The sequence below is a fragment of the Thunnus albacares genome, chromosome 2, assembly GCF_914725855.1.
Source record: "Thunnus albacares chromosome 2, fThuAlb1.1, whole genome shotgun sequence".
Classification (NCBI taxonomy): domain Eukaryota; kingdom Metazoa; phylum Chordata; class Actinopteri; order Scombriformes; family Scombridae; genus Thunnus; species Thunnus albacares.
Genome location: NC_058107.1, coordinates 21564141 through 21583757, shown reverse-complemented (window position 1 = coordinate 21583757; position 19617 = coordinate 21564141). Strand labels below are relative to the sequence as shown.

The 19617-nt window shown below is 38.3% G+C and overlaps 2 protein-coding genes across 2 annotated transcripts; one reads left to right on the top strand and one right to left on the bottom strand.

The window, feature by feature from the left end:
* Positions 1–17: 17 nt before the first annotated feature.
* On the top strand, positions 18–8993 carry LOC122997086 (bri3 binding protein). The gene is made up of 3 exons (XM_044373053.1): positions 18–2568; positions 4674–4776; positions 4907–8993. Exons 1-3 carry the CDS (start codon positions 2392–2394, stop codon positions 5329–5331), a joined length of 705 nt encoding a protein of 234 aa, XP_044228988.1. The 5' UTR covers positions 18–2391; the 3' UTR covers positions 5332–8993.
* A 1187-nt stretch (positions 8994–10180) lies between these two features.
* On the bottom strand, positions 10181–18444 carry wdr31 (WD repeat domain 31). The gene is made up of 10 exons (XM_044373043.1): positions 18121–18444; positions 17241–17312; positions 16408–16540; positions 16124–16198; positions 15856–16000; positions 14846–14946; positions 14581–14648; positions 13250–13391; positions 12299–12461; positions 10181–12181 (listed from the first exon to the last, which is right to left on the bottom strand). The coding sequence occupies exons 2-10, from the start codon at positions 17285–17287 to the stop codon at positions 11979–11981; spliced, it is 1077 nt and encodes a 358-aa protein (XP_044228978.1). The 5' UTR covers positions 17288–17312; positions 18121–18444; the 3' UTR covers positions 10181–11978.
* Between the last annotated feature and the right edge of the window lie 1173 nt (positions 18445–19617).

The following is a 19617-nucleotide window of genomic DNA, read 5'->3' as shown; positions in this document are numbered from 1 at the left end:
TTTGGGGACATTACATAGACTTACATTCATTTCCTGGAGACTTACCCCTAACCATAACCACTACTTGCCTAAACCTAACCTTAAGCTTAACTACTGACCTAAAAATCAGCTTTTCCTCAATTGGGAACACAGTTTTGGTCCCCCCCAAAGCCGTCCCCAATCAGTCTTAAGTCTGGTGTGTGTCCCTGTAAGTAGTAGTAAGTCATACTCCACATAGACACACACTCACCCCCACCTTAGGGAAGTTAGTGGAGTCGCTTTAATGCATTTTTAGAGAGATGGCTTCATCGCCTGTTTCCTCATTTTCATGTGATGAGAAAAAGTTCAGCAGCATAGCTTGATTGTTTGCGCAGTAAAGACAACTGTTGCTGCATCTGGCCTTTTTGCGCGACTCTTGTCACCACTCTTGTTATCATTATTTGCAGCCTTGACCTGCTTCCTCTTGCACTATTAGGCTGCCCCACAATATTGTTAAGATTTAGATAATGAGAACTCAGGGGAAAGCCATCCAAGTAACAACTGCCTCTCTGGAATAGCACTGAAATGCATCTTTATTTGAACATCCTGTCAATTATCATAAGCAGGAGGTTTGTCCTGCATGCTGGTATTTGATTTGATTTGACAAATGGTTTTAATTCCCAAAAGGGAAACTTAGTCAAAAACCAAGCATCCAATTACACAACAATAATGATTATGTTACAGAGTGCCTTTAATTAATAACATTATTCTGTGATGTGATTCACATGATTCATGATAACTGTGAGGACAACTAAGAACTGGTGCAATGAATTATAATTTTGATGACATTAAACTCTCATTTATCATAAATTATTATGATAAAGTTATTCATATGATCAATCTGGTAGCCTATTTTTCCTAAAACTTGTAATTCAATTTCTCCCCATTTCTCAGCTTTCAGTCAGGGTCATATTCAAAAACTTTATATTGCTCTTTAGAAAACTACATCACTAGCCACTTAGTGAAAGTACTACTAATACCACTGAAAAATCCATGAAGAAGTTATAATAGTCCATAACTTTGCTGTCTTTTCTGAAGAGTGTGTGCAAGTTGAGTTAGGAAAGCATTTTTGATCAGTTTGTTGATTAATTCTCTGGCGACATTTGCCTTGCATGTCATCAAACCATGACAAAAGACAGGGCAGGAAAGGGTATTTCTGCATTAAATGAGCTAATTATCTTGTGAAAACATAACATGGGCTGGGCCTTGTCATAAATTGCCACCAATATTCTATTTCCTTATAGACAATACACAAACAACAGCTTTTTTGAAAAGACAAATAAACCTGTATTTACATGAAAAACAGAATAACACACACAGTTTAAGCCTACACAACTCACTAATATGAGAGACATGGGGTTTATTTAACTACAATTACTGCAAAATCAAATTAATTTGGTTAGCAGTAGTTTGTGTAGTTCTAGATACAGTCACAAGGACTGATACAGGAAATCCTTCCTGCCTAAAGCAATAACTCTCTAAAACACCTCATCTCTACTTGGTCTTTACTGTTCCCATGTAATGTCTTGATAACCTGCTTCTGTAACACAAGAATTTCGATATATTTGGGATCAGTAAAGTACATCTATCTATCTATATCTATCCATATGGTGACTGAATAATGCAGGAACATGTCCTGATCCAAGCATGATGGAGTTATATGATGAAAAATGTAGCTGAATATGCAGAAAACCAGAACAGAGCTTACCTGAATATGAGGCAGGTTACGGATAATGTGTTGGGTGACACAAATCCAGGGAGATAATGCTATTTGTCCAGTAGAGAGCAGCAGCAAGCTTGAGATGAGTTTATATACCTTCATATTCATATGAAGACAGGAGATGCTTTTGCAGGTTACCGGAAATGTCACATGACACCTAGGATATACAACTGTTTGAAACAGGCAAATGGGATTTTAAAAAAAAATCTATTTTGGACTCTAAATAGTGTTGATACAAATAAGTCTTTTTAATTTTTGCATGCTCAAAGGAGACACACACGTGCTATAACTGCAAATTAGGATACATAGTCTACTGACATCCTGTTCATAACGCCGCCGAAGGACAGACTAGCAAATTGTTGTTTGATTGACAAAGTAAAGCAGCAACCATTAATTGACTGCTTTTCTCACATAATCTTTTTATTAGTCATTAATTTCGTTGTAAAGAACGACAAGCTCTTTCAGGGCGGAGGAGTAGCAGTTTACGAGGTGTTCCTGAATGCAACACGGGTCATCGCCACCATCACAGCCAGCCTCTGTCATCATCCCCCACGAAGGTGTCACAGAAGGCAGCTAGCTACCTGCTTTACACTACGTTTCATTTAATCATTTTGATACATATTTCTGCTTGACCTTTCGGGGCATTTGGCGTCATGAAGGGAATCAGGTTTTTCGTGGTTTTCTTGGTGCTTTCCGCGTCTCTGCTGTGCACAGCCGAAGCGGGCAGAAGCAGGACCAGCAACCAGAACAGCTTCCGACGGGCAGCTAACGGCATTTACCAGACCCTGAGCAGTGTTTTCGGAGAGGACAATATTAGAGGGCTATACAAGGTGAGTGTGGTGAATGTGATGTTTAGATAAAGGCTCGTTTTCTTCAGGTGACCGGTAGCAGCTGGCCGTCAAGGCGGCGTTTGCGGTCCGAGAATGGGGAACAAGGAACAAGCGCGCGGGCCTGGCCAAAAATTTCACGGATGCCATTTTGAAAAATTAGCATTGATCCCTCTACAAAAGGTGTCAGGTGATGTACTATGGCCGTAAACATTAAAATGTGGCACACTCTCATGCAGTTTGACTTCAATCCAATAATTTGTTGTATAGCTAATTGCCATTCATTACACTGTGTCCAACAGCGGAGTGAAATAATGTCAGCACACAGATGTATGTAGTCCCGCTGGCTCAGGTCATAACAGCTGTTTCTTTATGTCTGCTTCAATTATGAGTTATTTTAAAAACGAAACTCGCAAAGGGAACACAATAGTCTGCTTGCTCTCATTGCATTAGCTGCACTTCCTGTATTTTGAAACCCAGTGGTATTTCCTGCTGTAAAGCCGCCAAAATGAACCAAAGTGGCATATGTTAAATGATTAGTGGCTGCACAGAGTAACTATTTACTTATGTGGACTGTTCACCATTTATAGTAAGAGCCCATTTGCGTCATTGATAACATGCAAATGGAGGATGACTGATTGAAGTTATGTGGAGAGAGACAATACAGAAGACTCTCCCTCTGGTGACTTCCCTATAAAGCCAAAGCTGATTGGATTAGCACAAATGTTACTTCCTATGAAGTCTTTATAGTCAATAGTCTTATGGTAAATTAACATGTGACATTGTGGCTTACTGGTAAATCTAAATGGAATGGAGACATAATTAATGTTATTAGTTACACCTTTGCATTTCCTGCTACTAAGATACATACTCCTGTAACAGTTTATATTAAAGTCCCCTTCTGCTCAAAAATGTGTTTTTCTTCCTTGTTCCTGCAGTTGGCTGTTTGAGCTTCACTGTACAGAATGATGTATGTGCAGAGTTTGACATTAGAAGGCTGTTTTCACATTTATCTGCTGAAATTAGGAAGTTTCTCCATGCTCATTGAAAATCCATTTTTAAAGGGTCGGCCTATGAGCATGATTTGTGACATCACAACCAGTTTGGAAGCCAATCCTGGTGCAATATTTAACTTACACAAGTGTGATGTGGAAACTTGAAGCCTCCAGTGCACAAACACTGAGAATGGACTTAACAGTGAATTTGGACACATCTTGTGTCCAGCAGTTAAACTTCTGAAATGTAATATATATATGCGTATTTATAGATTCTGGATTTTTTAATGAAGGAGTAGATGTAATTTTAAGGATTTTAACAAGACTTTCCACTTTTTTGTAGAAAAGCCATATTAGACACAAATTATTATTCAAAGTAGATTATTTTATATACATCTTAAAACATGTCTGGAGGGGACCTTTAACAATTATCACCCTGACTCATAGCAAATCAAAAAGTACTATTTAAAATCTTGGTTGACAAAATGATTCTATATATGATTTGATTTAGTCCCAGTCAGAAAAACTGCAACTCTGTACTTTTATTTCTGACTGTGCATGTTAGAGATATTGAACAGTGATACTGAGTAATTTAACATGTGCCATTTCGTAAACGAACACGTGTCACATGTGCACGCTTCTCAAAATCTGTCCCGTCATATTCCAGTACAGTTAGGCTATTTTATATTGCAGGCTTCAGAAGAAAAGTAACACGACGTCGCTAGCAGCTAGAATGAGAAGCTAATACAGTATTGTTTTGCTTAATATTGTAGTAGTGGAACACATATTAAATGTGGGCAATGCTAACAAAACTTTTTGACATACAGGTTATTGTAATAATTTAACCTAAGAGAGCCAACCTATGGTGAGCATAGAATTGATCTTTTTTTCAGTATTTATTGTTTTGGGGGCATCTTGTGCCTTTTCTTTGTGAGCAGACAGTAAAGAAGATGACAGGAAATGAGGAAAGAGAGAGATGGGAACTGAAAACAGCACAAAGGTCCTAGAATGTTGTGAATGATCCTTTTGCGTACTTTATGTACTTTTTATGTGGTTAAAATGTTAGTGAAAAGATTAAACACACTAATCCCCCACTCCTGGTTCTGTTTGTAGTTTTTCTCCAAAACCACGGAGCGGTTTGTTCATGGAGTGGACTCATTTCTTGATACCATCTGGAAGATCTGGTCAGATCTGCTGGATGTGATGGGCATTGACTGTAAGTCTCTTATTAATTTTACAACATTTCTTTGATAAGAATATCAAAGAAATATGTAAGATTGATGCTAAGAATGTAAATTGTTGTATGATTTTAAAGTAACATCTTTCTCCCTTTATTCCATTTGTAGCCTCAAACCTCAGCCACTACTTCAGCCCCACATCTCTCACCAACTCCCCAGCACGCGCCCTCCTCCTCGTCGCCGCCGTGCTCTTGGCCTACTGGTTCCTCTCTGTGTTCCTGGGGGGCTTCTTTTACCTGCTGCACGCTGTTTTCGGCCGCTTTTTCTGGTTAGCACGCGTCACCCTCTTCGCCCTGTCCTGCCTCTACATTCTACAGAAGTTCGAGGGCGACCCCGAGCGCGCAGTGCTGCCGCTGTGCTTCATCATGGCAGTGTACTTCATGACGGGGCCTGTGGGAGCGTATTGGCGTCGTGGAGGCGGGGGAGCAGGTTCACTGGAAGAGAAAATCGACCACCTGGACACTCAGATCAGGCTGCTCAACATCAGGCTGAGCCGCGTCATAGACGGCCTGGAACGCACCGGGGAGCAGTAGACTTAGGTGCAGGCGAGGATGAGGGGGAGGGAGGGGATATTCTAGAACCAGCTGCAGTTGATGTCAGAATGCTGTTCCTGCACATATCTGCGGCAACACAACTACTGGGTACTTACAACTCTATTGTCAGATGGGAACAAAGCTAGATTTGAAAACAGTATTTTAACTGCTTGAGTTGATTTTAGTTACCAGATACCTAAAAATGAAATCCTCAGAAGTGTGGACAGATGACCTGGAAGTTCCAAAACTCAACCAGACAAGGTTTTTTTTTTTGTTGGTTTTTTGTTTTGTTTGCCTCGAAGGTTTGAAAGGTTTTTGCTACATCTGTAAGGAGGTTATAAGAGAGATGTCCATGGTTTTCTAAATGCAGGCCTCAGTCTACACCTCAACTACTTTTGAGAAACTCCCAAGTTGGGGTTTGAATTTTTGGTGTTTTGATAAGTATTGTCAATGCTTGCGCAAAATGAATAAGCATATTTTATGTATGTCTGTGAATAACCTGGGGGTTGATTCTGAAACAGTTTCGTCCACAAGCATTTTTCCCCTTTTTGAAACTATTGAAGTAGGAAAGGGTGTATGATGCAGGGAACCAGTTTAAAAACATTGTATTTCTTATTCTCATATGTAAAATCCTCAAGACATCAGATCGTTGTTCATAGTAAGATTTATTTATTCAGTTTTCCATCCAAACTGTTGAAATCATGTAGATCTAGTTTGTTTCATTAAGTCAACAATACCATAGTGACAATAGTTTGACATCAGGACCTCTTTTTCTTGTGAGTATGTATGTGTGTGGTCGCATCTATGTGTATGTGTCTACGATCTTTTTGAGTGTTTGTTTCAAATTTAAGGAATGGAAAAGCACTGTAGTGAAAAGTCACCATCAGACTGTGAGAAAATGCAGACAGGCAGCAATATCTCAGGGACTCAACCAACAAATATTCAGAATTGGAAATGAGATTTCAAGTATATTAAAATCATGTCTTGGTCTCTTTGAGTCACTTCACAGGTTTTCAGATATGGTTTGAAATCGTCTCAGTAACTTACATGACTTATTGATACATGAGTGCACCGTGTGTGTTCTTGCATCTTGTTGGAATTGCAAGGTTTGGTTTATGTCAAGACCAAATACAGTATTTCAGATGCTTGTCATTCATCATTTCAATGTTAGTATGGAATTTCCATAGTAGGAATTTGTATAGTGGTTAGTGGTTCTAAAGTTTAAAATGGACAGTAACGTTTTTAACTAACTTTTAGGATTAGGATTTTTAGTGAGGTATAAATGTGATCAAGTTGACTACAGATTAATTAGGTCTAGTGCCTTTGAACCTGTAGGGGGCTGTACTGTTCAGCCCATTTGACTCTTGGCTCTTACCAGTAATTTAATGATAGACTTGCAACCAGCCTGATGGATACATACAGTATAACATTCTGTTGAAAACAGTGCTTTAGACATAGTGTGCATCACTATAGCCAGCTGTAGTCTGTTAGTATGAAAGGTCTTTTTGTATTTTTTATTTTTTTCTGCCGTTATTTCTTTATATTTATCATGTTCTATCAGAAGAGATTGGGCCTTGTTACTGTTTCTTTCCCTGCCAAACATCTTCATCTTATCATGTTCCCCTGTGCACAGTTCAATTGTAAAATTGTAAATTCAATTGATAGAATCTGGACTGTGTAAACATGTTTTTATATAAATGACCCTAATGCTGTGCAAATTTGAAAAAAAAAAAAAAAGTTTGCTTTCAGTGTCTCATGAGAAAGACTGACTAAAGAGGGACACAAGTCAGTAATGTTGCAGGATGTTACAAAGATCAGCGAGCACTCTTACAGTTAATGACACCACTGAGGCCAAAGAACCAACCAGTATTTATATCCTCGACACTCAGTATGTGTGAAATGCTGTGGGGTGCAGTTTTTTGCCCCTTTTCTAATGTTTCTCAATGTAGTAAGGGTGCAATGTTAACACTTTTCTTGAGTATGTGGCTGTTTCCCTGTATATTCTGATAATTATGTGCGTGGTTTTTCAGGTGTCCGGTGCAACGGCTGAGTTGAGATTCTCATTAGACCCTTTGTCTTGCCTTGCATCTCTATCTTGGACTTATGGCTAGATGTGTAAAATCAGTTCAATGCTGTATATCCAATCCAGGTTGTCTTAATGTGCACCAGTAATTTCTTCAAAAGGAAAAGGTTTTCTCATCTTTCCCTGACACATATAGTTTGTCCCCTGCAGTAAATCCCCCCATGGCCCACACAGCCAAAGTAAACTGGTATTTTCTTGCATGCTATGTTTCTTATGCCTATAATGTTACATCCTATACATATTGTTCACCATTTAGGTAGAAAACCCTTCCAAATGTGATTGTGGGAATTTGAATGTTAGTTTCATTTGACGAATTAGCAAGAAATTAAGTATATTAGGGATTTGTGTTTAACAAGTCTTATTTTTAACATTTGCACTGATTACCAATCTACTGTATAGACCAAATTATAATTCTTGTGAGGGCTGTTTCGCAGCTGTCATCACAGCCATGCTGTCTATCCTCTCTGACATGTTAGTCATGTTTAGAGCAACCCTTGCACTCCCAGGTGGAAGGAAGAAAAATGTACATTGACACATTTTCAAAGGTCTGCAATTGAAAAATAAGATATAGTATCTGGCGTGAAAGAGGAGCTCGATCCTGGTGTCTTGTGGTGTGGCTCTCTTAATCTGTCGCCAATGACTTGTGTATGTTTTACTAATAACAGCATGTGTGATTTATGAAGGTATAAAGTGAATAGTAATCATGTATGTTGTTTGTTAAGGAAGGTTTTACATGATATTCCATCGAATCTTGCCACTAAGATGGTCTCAGTGTGATCTTAACAGGCTGATTTTTCCATTCATTAATGTATTTCATGTCAAACATATTTAATGTCAAACACGTGTGTTATACTGTAGTGGTTCAGAATTTGGAGCACTTCACTGTTTGAGAAAAAAGAATCAGGAATGAAATAGTTTCTCTTAAAATTGCACATAAGTTCTCTCACACAGTTTTAATCATTTCTAGCACCATAAAAATGTCAGTTTCTGAGATTTAAAAAAAAAAAAAAAAAGCTTGAAAACGTTCCAAATGGACGAGGGCTTTAACCTTCCCTCAAAATATCATGACACTGTATACTTCAAGTTGCCACTAGCTATACCTGTAAGCCTACTCAGTTACCACTTGGCATCACTGCATAGATGTTGAAAGATGCTACTGGATCTCTCTGTTGACACCTGTCAGCACTGGAATGACTGCTACATTCAGATTATATTTATTATCTGTTGAAACTGTCCATGTACTGTATCCTACTTATTCCTGTTATTCCATGTAGCCTGCTTTTTCTGACATGCTGTGCCAATGATGTTTTTTTTTATTTAAGGCAATTCTTTGTATCTGTTGAAATTTGAATAGGTGTAATTTTTTTTATTTCAACATTTCTAGACCTTTTTTTAAAAAAAAGATCCTGTACTTCAGTAACATGGCAAACGCCAAACTGTTCTGCCTGCTGTTGTCTACTTTGTATGCGTGTGTGTGACTTTATGAAAACCTGTCGGTGGGTAAATGATATTTTAGTTTTTCTTTGTGTCGAAGTGAAAATGAGGTCCAGATTTGAATAAATTAAACACCGCAGTAGGACTGAAAGTCTTCCATTTTCTGTTTCATTAATAATTTAATGCAGATATGATAATCCAGCAAAATATTTGTGTGAGATATTTGTGTGTGGTTCTTAGATAAGAACCAGAAATTGATAGGCAAGAACATCATCGTTACAGTGAATTAAAGATTAGAAACAGTATGGTTACCAGATGGAAAACCCCAGACGGGGGGAGTCCATTCTCTAAACAGATTGTCACGGTGCCCTTAAGCAAAACAATTAACACCAGTTTGCTCCAGTGAAACTGCCCAGTAGCTGCTAATAGAAAATGTAGAAGATGTAAGATGTGCATAGCAGCTTTCAAGTGTAAACATCTCTAACCGTGACAGTGACATACCACACACGACATTATCGGTTATATTACTAGAAAAGAGCAATATTTTCTTTTTTTTCACATTTCTACTGGTTCTTTCTCACAGTAGACACAATGGTACATACTACTGACTTGTACTGGGGTACATCTCACAGATTGAGCTGGTATATCAAGAATGATTTAATTTACCTGTGTTACTCTTCTTTGATGAAGGAAATGAAGAAAGTATTTAGTGTTAGATGAAGTGTCCTTTTCTTAAATAATATATAAAACACTCCATTACAAGTTAAAGTCCTACATCACAAATGTCTCTTAAGTAAAAGTACATAAGCATTATTACAAAAATGTACTTAAGGTATCAAAAGTGAAAACACTCCATGCAGAAAAATGGCCCCTGTACTGTTACACTATTATGTATTGGATTATTACTACTGATGCAATAATGTGTCATTAGCACTTTACTGTTGCTGGTTGAGGTGGAGCCAATTTTAACTGTTTTATACTGTTTGGTAGTTTATTATACAGTTGATTTTATTTTATAAACTCATGTTTTGTATGTAAAATATTAGTCTGTAACCAGTAACCACAGCTATTAGATAAATGTAAGGGAGTAAAAAGTATAATGTTTCTCTGAATTGCAGCTGAGTAGAAGTAAAAAGTAGCATGAAATGAAAATACTCAAGTAAAGTACAAGTACCCTCAAGTTTGTACTTAGGTACAGTACTTGAGTAAATGTAATTACTGTAGTTACATTCCACCACTGGAAGTATTCATAATGACAAGTATGTAAGTAGCATATTAAATATGAGGCTGTGACCAAGTAAAAGATCTAAAAAGATGAAACTACAACAAAGATTTACTCCTCAGACATTATAAAATGCCTCATTTATTGCTTATTCATAACGTATCAAACAAACAGAGATAAAATTGAATCAACTGGTGATATTTAGAGTGACGACAGTAAATTCTTACAAAATGTCTGATTGAATGTGGACTCCTTAGCACCGTATGGCAAAGCCACACATCACAGCTGACTGAGTTTTCCCATTGAATTCAACTCTAACCTGTGAAATTCTCTCACTGTTTAACATCTGTTCAACAATGCATCCTCGTGCCTTCACATTAATATTCATGTTAAGTACATTTGGAACCACTTGAGAGTGCATTAGCTCTCAACCAGTGACCCTCCTCCTGAACTTTTGTCAACCTCTATCCTCTAGTTGCAGAGAATTCTCTAAATGGATTCAGTCTTAGCCCTGAGAAACTTTGACTTACACATTTTTGGGGGAAAGATGGTCACCAGGAAACCTACAGACAAAAGGTCAATCATGTAACTTTAAAGCAGTTGAAGTTGACAAAGTAATCAGTACTAAACTTAAGTGTCAACAGTGGTTATCTCACGTCCTGATACTTATCTACTCAGGTAGGAATGCAATGTGCTGCCAAACTCGCTCACTTAAGGCTGCTAATATTAACATTAGCATTTGCTGCTCAAACTACAGTATGTTTGGATTGTTAATTCTAACAAAGTAGTTCAATATCTGTGTTAATAGCATGGTAGCCACATCATTTTAAAAACAATGCTGATCCAACACTATCTGAAGTAACTAGCATGTTTCATGTTGACAGGCCGCGGAGCAGCTTTGTTTTGCTTTTTCAATATTTTTTATTCCCATTTGTATATTAAAAGAATTTAAACAGGGAATTACTCTGGGATTCCTCTTGCATAGTGATTTTCAAATTCAAATATGTTGGAAAACTGCACAAAACATCAGCGATTGGCAGCTTCAGTTCAAAAATATCGGAATCTGTATCTTTAAAAATCCTTATCGGTCGAACTCTACCTAAAAACAAAGCATGTTTATACAGCCCTGTGTCAGGTATTCATTCGGTCTAACACTTGACAGGTTAAAGCAACAGTACCAACTAATGAACGGTTACATTATTAACAACATACATGTTCTTCATTACTCTGTTTTGGTGATAAAAACAATTATCAAGTGTTTGACAAACAAGACTTCAAGTCTGACTGCACTTCCTAAATTATATCCAGGAAAAGAAAATAGTATAGTAGTATAAAACTCTATTTCGCTTGAGACTCATGATAAGTAAACACCTCACCAGATAGGTGATGATTTTCAGTTCCTTTTCACTACCACTGTTGCAGAATTCAGATATCCCGTGAAGTTGTAGTCGGCACTGACAATAAAAGCAATGCAACGAGTGCAAGAAGCATCCAGTCAGTCCCACCTAGCTGAAGTAGAAAGTTGAGAGTAATCCCCAAGTCATCTGGCTAGGTCCACGAAGGCAGCGTTCCAAGCAAGATCAGTTTAGGTGTGAATAGTCCTTTCAATTAATGGGTGATTTGCTCTACAGACCAGCCTCCCAGAGATAGAGATATGATGCACATCCAGGTGGCTCTGCTGCACAAAGGTGCATACTTTGTGAAATGTACATCATTATTATCCCATCATTTTATCCTCACTAATCACTTCTGTCTTTCTTTATTGTATGGCAGTCTAGTAAAGCAGAAATAAGTAAATTTGTAAAAAAAAACAAATAAACAAAAAAACGTCCACATCCAGTCATACTGCTCACTGTGCTAGTGGATGTTCACAGGTCAGGTCAGGACACACCAGGCTCATCTGGGCTGTCAAAAGCGCGCCACAACTTTAATGTCCAAGCCACCAGCGCCACCTGAACCTGCCCCAGAGCCCTGAGCCTGGTTTGATCCCTGGCTCATCTGAATTTGGTGGAGGCCGTTGTTGAAACTGGCACAGAGCAGACTGGAGGAGTCGGTGGGAGCCAGAGCAATCAGTGGACCAGCGCCATCCAGAGACAATGTCCCTAAACAGACTGAACAGAGAAGAAGCCAAGGGATGGGAGAAGAAAGGTTGGAGGAGAGTTAGACACACAAAATGTGTCTGTGTCTGTTCCCATGTGTCTTTGTATTTGTCTTACTGTGTGTGTTACCTGCTGTGTTCTGGTCCCAGATTTTGACGGAGCTGTCATGGGAGGACGTTGCTACCTGAGCTGCGCCACCAGGAGGCGTAGGCAGAAACACACAGCTGGCTGTGGTCTGGAGATGGCCTCTGTACTCCACTACCTTACAGCCAGGCTGACGCAGGTCCCAGAGCTGGTAACACAGACATAACTCCACTGAGAACAAATGATAACGTCAGACTTTTACAAAGTGTCATCATGAGACAGTGGACACTTTTGAGATTGTGCCAAAATAAATTCAAAATTGGGTTTTCATAAAGCTGGAGAAAAAACTGACAGTAACGCAAGAAAACCCACCAATATATGTAATTTCTAACTTTCATGTATCTTATTTTTTTACTAGACTGTGTACTACAGAACCACTGGAAGCAAGTCAAATAGGTGCGCATGCACCAGATTAACATCTCCATATTTGCCTCTTTTAGAAGACACAGTTTAGACAGAAAACCGGTCTATACAGAAGAGGAGCCCATAGTCCAAACCAGGGCCCAAACAGACTGCTAACTGGGGGAATCAAACCCTCAAGGGAAAACTTCAGAGACTGGGTGCACAAGGGTAATGGCCAATTGTTTTGTTTGATTTAATTTGGTGCCACAAGAAAGACAAAGAATTGGTATTAACTGAGTAGGCACCGGATTTCCTTCTTTACCAGTACATGATTTCAAACCTATAAAACATATGACTGTATCAGCGAACTATATTCAAAACCACTCCAAAGCCCAAACACTCATTGTTGTTTTCTGTCATGTGAATTTTACCACTGTTCATGTTACAAAACACATTGTTTATTCCAGTAAAGCGTTGTCTAATATCCACTCAGTCAATCCCACTAAATAGGCAACAAACCTCCAACAATCATCTGTACAACCACACCTATACAGGCAACAACCGCCTCTATACAAACACCTCCACCGGTCTCACCGTGGCTTCACAGCCCTGGCCTCCAAAGCCGTTGCTGCTGGACACCAAGTAGTTGCCATTTGGAGAAACGTCACAGTGGGTCTGGATGTATTGCTTGGCTGGAAAAGTATTGGTCACCTGCCATGCACGGCTGTCCCACACCCTGTGTACTCACACAAACATATTACTGTAGAAAAACACTCATTGTGTATGTATAGTTTTATACATGAAAATACAATTTTATCTAAAACACAAAGCAGAAGAGACACTGGTGGAAGTTAAGTAAGGCTAAATTAAGTGCTTGTATTTTATCAGAGCTAGAATCTGCAGAATTGTCTGTCATCTGAAATTTTAAAACTGGATAACATATCATCAAGAGTGAAGTCTCATTGGTTCATTACAGGGACAATCCCCAATTTAAGTCGAAACAAAATGAATGAAAATACTGCAGCAAAAACCACAAAAAGAGCCCAGGTTGATATGAGAAACTAAATTAAAATCAGCAGTTTAGACCTAATGGAACATCATCCATCTTTGCTGTAATACTTGCTGTAGAGGAGTGCTTCTTATGTTTTGTATCATAAGCGCTTTATTACTGACTGATTTCAGCAAAATACTGTACTGATAAAATTCAGTTGTATGAAATCTCCAGTGTGTCATTACAAAAGTAGAGATGGAGTTCACAGGTTCAACATGATTTATCTCTAACTAACAGTAGGCAGCATGAGGTCATGTCAGAGATAATGTATTCAGGGAGATTTTATCTGAGTGTAAAGAAGTGTAATGACTACAGCCTCCCACCTGTCCACTTATAATTACAACCATGCTGACATGCTGGTTTATCAACTAAAATTACATAAATCATATCACATGCAAGTATGAATGTTTCACTCAGGAGAATATGTGCGTTCTCCTTCTCACGTCACCTGTGAGAAAGAGAATGTACACAGGGACAATCCCAAGTTTTAATACTGCGTCCGGTATCACTGACCTTCTTTAAATGACAGCAGTAAATCACTGGCTAAAGTGTCGACAGTTGCATAATTTCATGTTTTCATGTGACCTACTGATTTGCATATGTCATGCTAAACATAGCCCGTCAGTCGCTTTTACTGGGTCATAATCAAGTAGTAGATAGAAAGCATGAAAACTCCAAAGGTAACAGCACAGAATTAGTTTATGAAAGGACAATAAACTAAACAAATGTCACAGCCAGCTGTGTACAAAGTGGATTTCCGCACCACTCCACTAAATTTGCTTTGTTACAGATGGCACATTTACACATCTACTGTAATGTATCATTTCTAGCTCTACATGCTTTGTATAGTTGTAGTAGCAAAATCTTTCTGTACCTTATGGTCTTATCCTCAGAGGTCTGGACTATAGAGGAACTGCCTGGCACCCAACACACATGAGTCACCTGGCCAGACGAGAGAGGAAAGTGGAAAAGTTTAGAGCCTGCAGGGTATGAACTCAGGAAGTAAAAGTCAGATTCAATGGCTTATTGATTTGATTATTTTTCATGCTTAGGTACACACCTGAGGCAAGTCAGCATGCTAGCAACTATTCTTAGCACAAGGCTGTGTACGCACAAAAATCACACACTACTACTCTCACCAGGTTTCTAGAAATGTTGTGTCTCTGTTCACATTTTGCTGATTCTATGTCCCACAGGCACATCCAGTTGTCACGGGAACCCGTGCACAGCTTTCTCCCTTCTGCAAACGTCAATAAAAGCAGTTCAACATCTTCAATGCAGATCAATAAACAGAAATATAGTATTTCAATGTGCATAAAATTACTAAATCACAGGCAAAAGCCTCTAAAGCCCCAGAAGTAGTTAAAAATTTCACTTGAAATATATGAACATAAAACATGAAAGAATTGTTCCCATTGCCTAAAACGTAAAAAAAAAAAAAAAAAAAAAGTAATCAAAACATCTAAAATAAAAACATATTGTCCGGTCAAAGGTGATAATGGATGATATTTATTACAGCCTGCATATAAAACAGGTATCTTATTGATATTTTACTTCATCTTCTGTAGCAGCATCTTGAGTGATCAAGACAAGAGATCAGTTCAGATATTAACTTGTTGAGGAGTCTCTGTCACATTTAAATCTATACCCAGGAGTTTGAACAGTGAAGATCCTTACAAACATTGATGTAAGTGTCTTTGAAATGGTCATCCAACAGCTACCCCAAGGGTTTTGTTTGTTTGTTTGTTCTAGCAGTTTTTGTACATGCTTTTATACCACTTTTGCATATTTAATGCTGTGCTGACTGGCAGCCAATAAGAACACAGATATTTAACCAAATGTGTAGATGACTGTCTTCTGCAGAGGGAGGAGATGTGCTGTTGATGGCACTGTTGCTCCACTTTTTGTTTAATATTCATATTATTATTAATGAAATATTTCCAAAGCAACAATAATAAATATAGAGGAACTTGAGTTAGTGTATAACCATAAATAAATAGTAAGCTATTAGTTTTTAATAGTAAGTTATGCTTTGGGATAAATAACATGCAACCTGCAAACAGATAATGCAGAAAATTCTGTATTTTGGTATAATAAGTGGGTGAAGAGACTCAGTGTGTGTTTGTGTGTGTGTGTTTACTGTATATACCAGGACTGATAGCTACTCCATTGACCACCAACTCATGCCCACAAAATTCCTGAATAGGTTCGTCCCCCTGGTTTAGGTCCCACATCAGAACAGTCTTGTCCCGTGAGGCACTAAAGATCCATGTGCTGCCTGGATAACACACCACCTGGCAGAAAGATGGAGGTAGAATCAAGAGGAGACGAGAGGATACATGATATGTGAAATGTGTGACAGCTTTGAACAAGCGTCACACCTTTATCAGTTTGCACAAAAACACTATTGACGTTACCTTGGTAACCTCTCGGTTGTGACCCTGGAAGGACTGACACATCCGGCCTTGTTTCCAGTCATACACCACCACAGCCTAAAGGGGCACACACACACACATGCGCATACAATTCCCTTACATGCTGCATCTCACTGTGTATTACCTAAATAAAAATGTAAATTGGACAGTATTATGAGTCTTTTCCTTGTATAGGACATTTTACTGAGTTCTAGTTATTTGAAAACCATTACGCAAGACAAAAATTACTCCATAATAAATGCTGTACAGTGTATACATGAATTTACCTTGTCATTCCCACCAGAAACACACAGATCTGGGCTGAGATTGGTGACAGTGTTGACGGATCCTTGATGTGCAAGTTCATACTGTACCACCTGACTGTCAAAGGTGTTATCTGCCTTCTCCCCCTGAGATGCCCTGTACAGAAAAAACACCAGTAGTAAGGAAGCAATACACAAATCAAACATATACAGACATATTTTGTTATCAACAGAGAAACAATGACCTGATAAAATTTTCTTTTTTATTTTCTCCAATATCAACGCTAGTGAAAGTAAGAGATTTTAATGTTAAATTTATCTCTGTATTATTCCGACATTATGTTCCTTTACAGGTTGAAATTGAAAAACTAACCTCCTTAACATCAATAAGTGGAATTAAAACAATCTTACAAATTACCTGTTGCACCATTTGTTGATGATACTTGCCATGTTGACATACTAAATATTCTAATACTACACAATATACGCTACAATGATCTTCATAGTACCGATATCTCCCGCCAATTTCAATAATCACAAAGAAAAAGAAAAATATTTTCTCACAGATTTTTTACTTTCTTTGTTTCTAGAGATTTTCCTGGAGCTTGGTCCCTCCTGTGCACAATTAATATATTTAAGTACATCTTCCATTTCATTTGTGCATTATATTGCAGACAGTAATCATCATAACCACACCCCAAAATCTAAGGATTTTAGGATGCATACTGACATCTTTAATAATACTTTCTTTTGATATTTTTCTTGTGTGAGTGGGCTACATACTCAAAGCCTGCTTTGAATCCATATGTAATATGAAACAAGGACATGGAAAGTGTTTTCAGCAGTACACGCCTCACCTGTAGAGCTCAGACCTCTTGCGAAATTTGCTCTGTAGTTTGCCCATGTCTGCCTAGGTACCTGCAACCACACTGATACACAGAGACACAGAATCCTGGTTTCTCAGGGGCTTTATGTCTTTCCATCCTTGTTGTACCTGTTGATGCTGAGGAGCAATGGCTTAAGTCTATTTGCAACCCTACAAAGCCAAATACTTTACAAGAGTTCAGTAGCTCAGTAAGTGAAACTCTATAATCACATTAAGCTTGAAAAAGCAACAGCATAATGCATGTTCCAACGTATATCATTACCATTAACCAGCTGTTATGATACATAATTCAGATTGAAACCTCAATGCTTTAACTGAAAAAGTTGAAAAGCTTTGCTTGCAGCCTGGTTGACTTTTTCAAAGTGTATTTTGGAGCAAATGTGTCATTGTATAATGTATATTAGGATCATGCTCTGATTACTTTCTTTTCCATGACAATTAAATTATGCAAAATAAAGGCTCAACTACATATAATCTCACATCCAATTTAAGTAGTCTGTTAAAACGAAACTATCATGCATAAAGGTAAAAGAGACTAATGTGCAAAGTTAGATTAAACCACTAAATAAACCACACGTTCCCATGCAAACACACAGCAAAGCTGCTCACTCGTTCCTGCCGTACTCCCCCAACAAGCGACAGGAAGGAGAGGGCGAAAATCCTATTAGAGCCGCATCATTACTGTCACAAGGAATTAGTCACTCGAAAACACCTGCTATGAACTGTGCTGGCAATCATTATGTAACAACAGCAAGGGATTTTCACCAGAGTTACTAATGGTCAAAAAAAAATAGTGGGTGAGTGGTGGTACACAGTCCTGGAGAGAAATGAAGTGAGGTTTCTTATCTTACCTGTCACTGGCAGGCGTGGTCGCTATGTGATGCTGAGGATGTGTGGCTAGCTCGCTAGCATGCTAACTAATCTTTATCGGTCATGCCAAGATAGATGCAATGCACTAACAGCACCAAAACATGAATGTACAAACGTCAAAACTTGGTAAAGCCGTTGTCGAAACGACCGAGAATCGTTTCCCGCAATTTGCCATGATAGTAAGCTCTGCTAACTGCGTGGGGAAAGTGCACAAAAGTGTCTTCTAACTACAACCGACCCATCCCTCTCCCCGTAGCGACCATGGAGCGACGCTTTCTCGTAGCTAGGCAAGGACGCGGTCACGTGACATGGGGCAGGAAGTAGTCCAAAGTGTTTTATCTTCCAAAATAAAAGTCTGTGTTTTTCTTTGATTGTTTTGTTTTGTTTATTTTTAGGGAAAAAATACAATTTATTGTTAAATATCTTACTGTGTATATTTTTATTGAATTGAATCTAGAACATTCAATACATATGCACTGTTTTTATAGGGATGTGTCCAAGGTGAATAAGTATAACTATTCATCTTTAATTTTTTTTATACATATGATGAAATCACTCAAGTGGAGAAGGTTTTATGTGGTGATGGGATTTATATCTATGAAAAAGTGATTTAATTATTGTCTGTCTTGTTTATTCCTCCATTGGCACATCTACACTCATGCCAGAATTAACCTGGGACACTGGGGCCTTCCCTGGACTCCAAATTAAGAGAATGCCCCTGAAGAGCTACACTGTAAAATTATTTCCCATTACCCTGAGGGATAAATAAGTTCATCTATGTCATTCAGAGATATCTGCACATGAGCAATGTTCACTGACACAGGTAAATTGTGGAATAAAATCCTGCTGTTCTGTAATTGTATGTCTAAATTAACCTCATTTGTTTCCTCCTAGTTTAATGGCTGAAACCTTTCTTTAGCAGATTTCATCAACAATCCCTCAGTCCTCATGCAGCTCAAAGTGATAAAATGTTGCAAGGAATATGCTCTTTTTTGGTTGAAATGAAAGTCTAAAATAAATATATTATGAGTCTATTAGATCATTTACATGGTTTTCAACTTGATGAAAAATAACTGAGGTGATACATGGTTTTCAGCTATTAGCATGGCACATTTGCTCAAAGGGGAATCTCTACTTTAAACAAGATTATGCTGAGCAACACATGACAGGTGAAAGTGTTACTGACCTGTGGCTGAATGTCACTCTAGAGAACCGCTTGGTTGCCCTTCATTACAGTCACAGATTGACATGGCTCCCCAAGCTGCAAATCTGGGACGAATCAGACAGGTCCCTGGACAGGTAACATTAATTCTACTAGAACTGTTTAACAGTTTTTCTTTTTATATTTTCACGTTTCATTCAAGGTTTAATTTTTTGCCAGTTTGGTGGATACAGACAGGAAAGATAAGACCGGCATACAGGGGTTAGCACATAGTAGTTTTAAACAAGTGCACTGAATGCAATTAAGCACTGAGTCA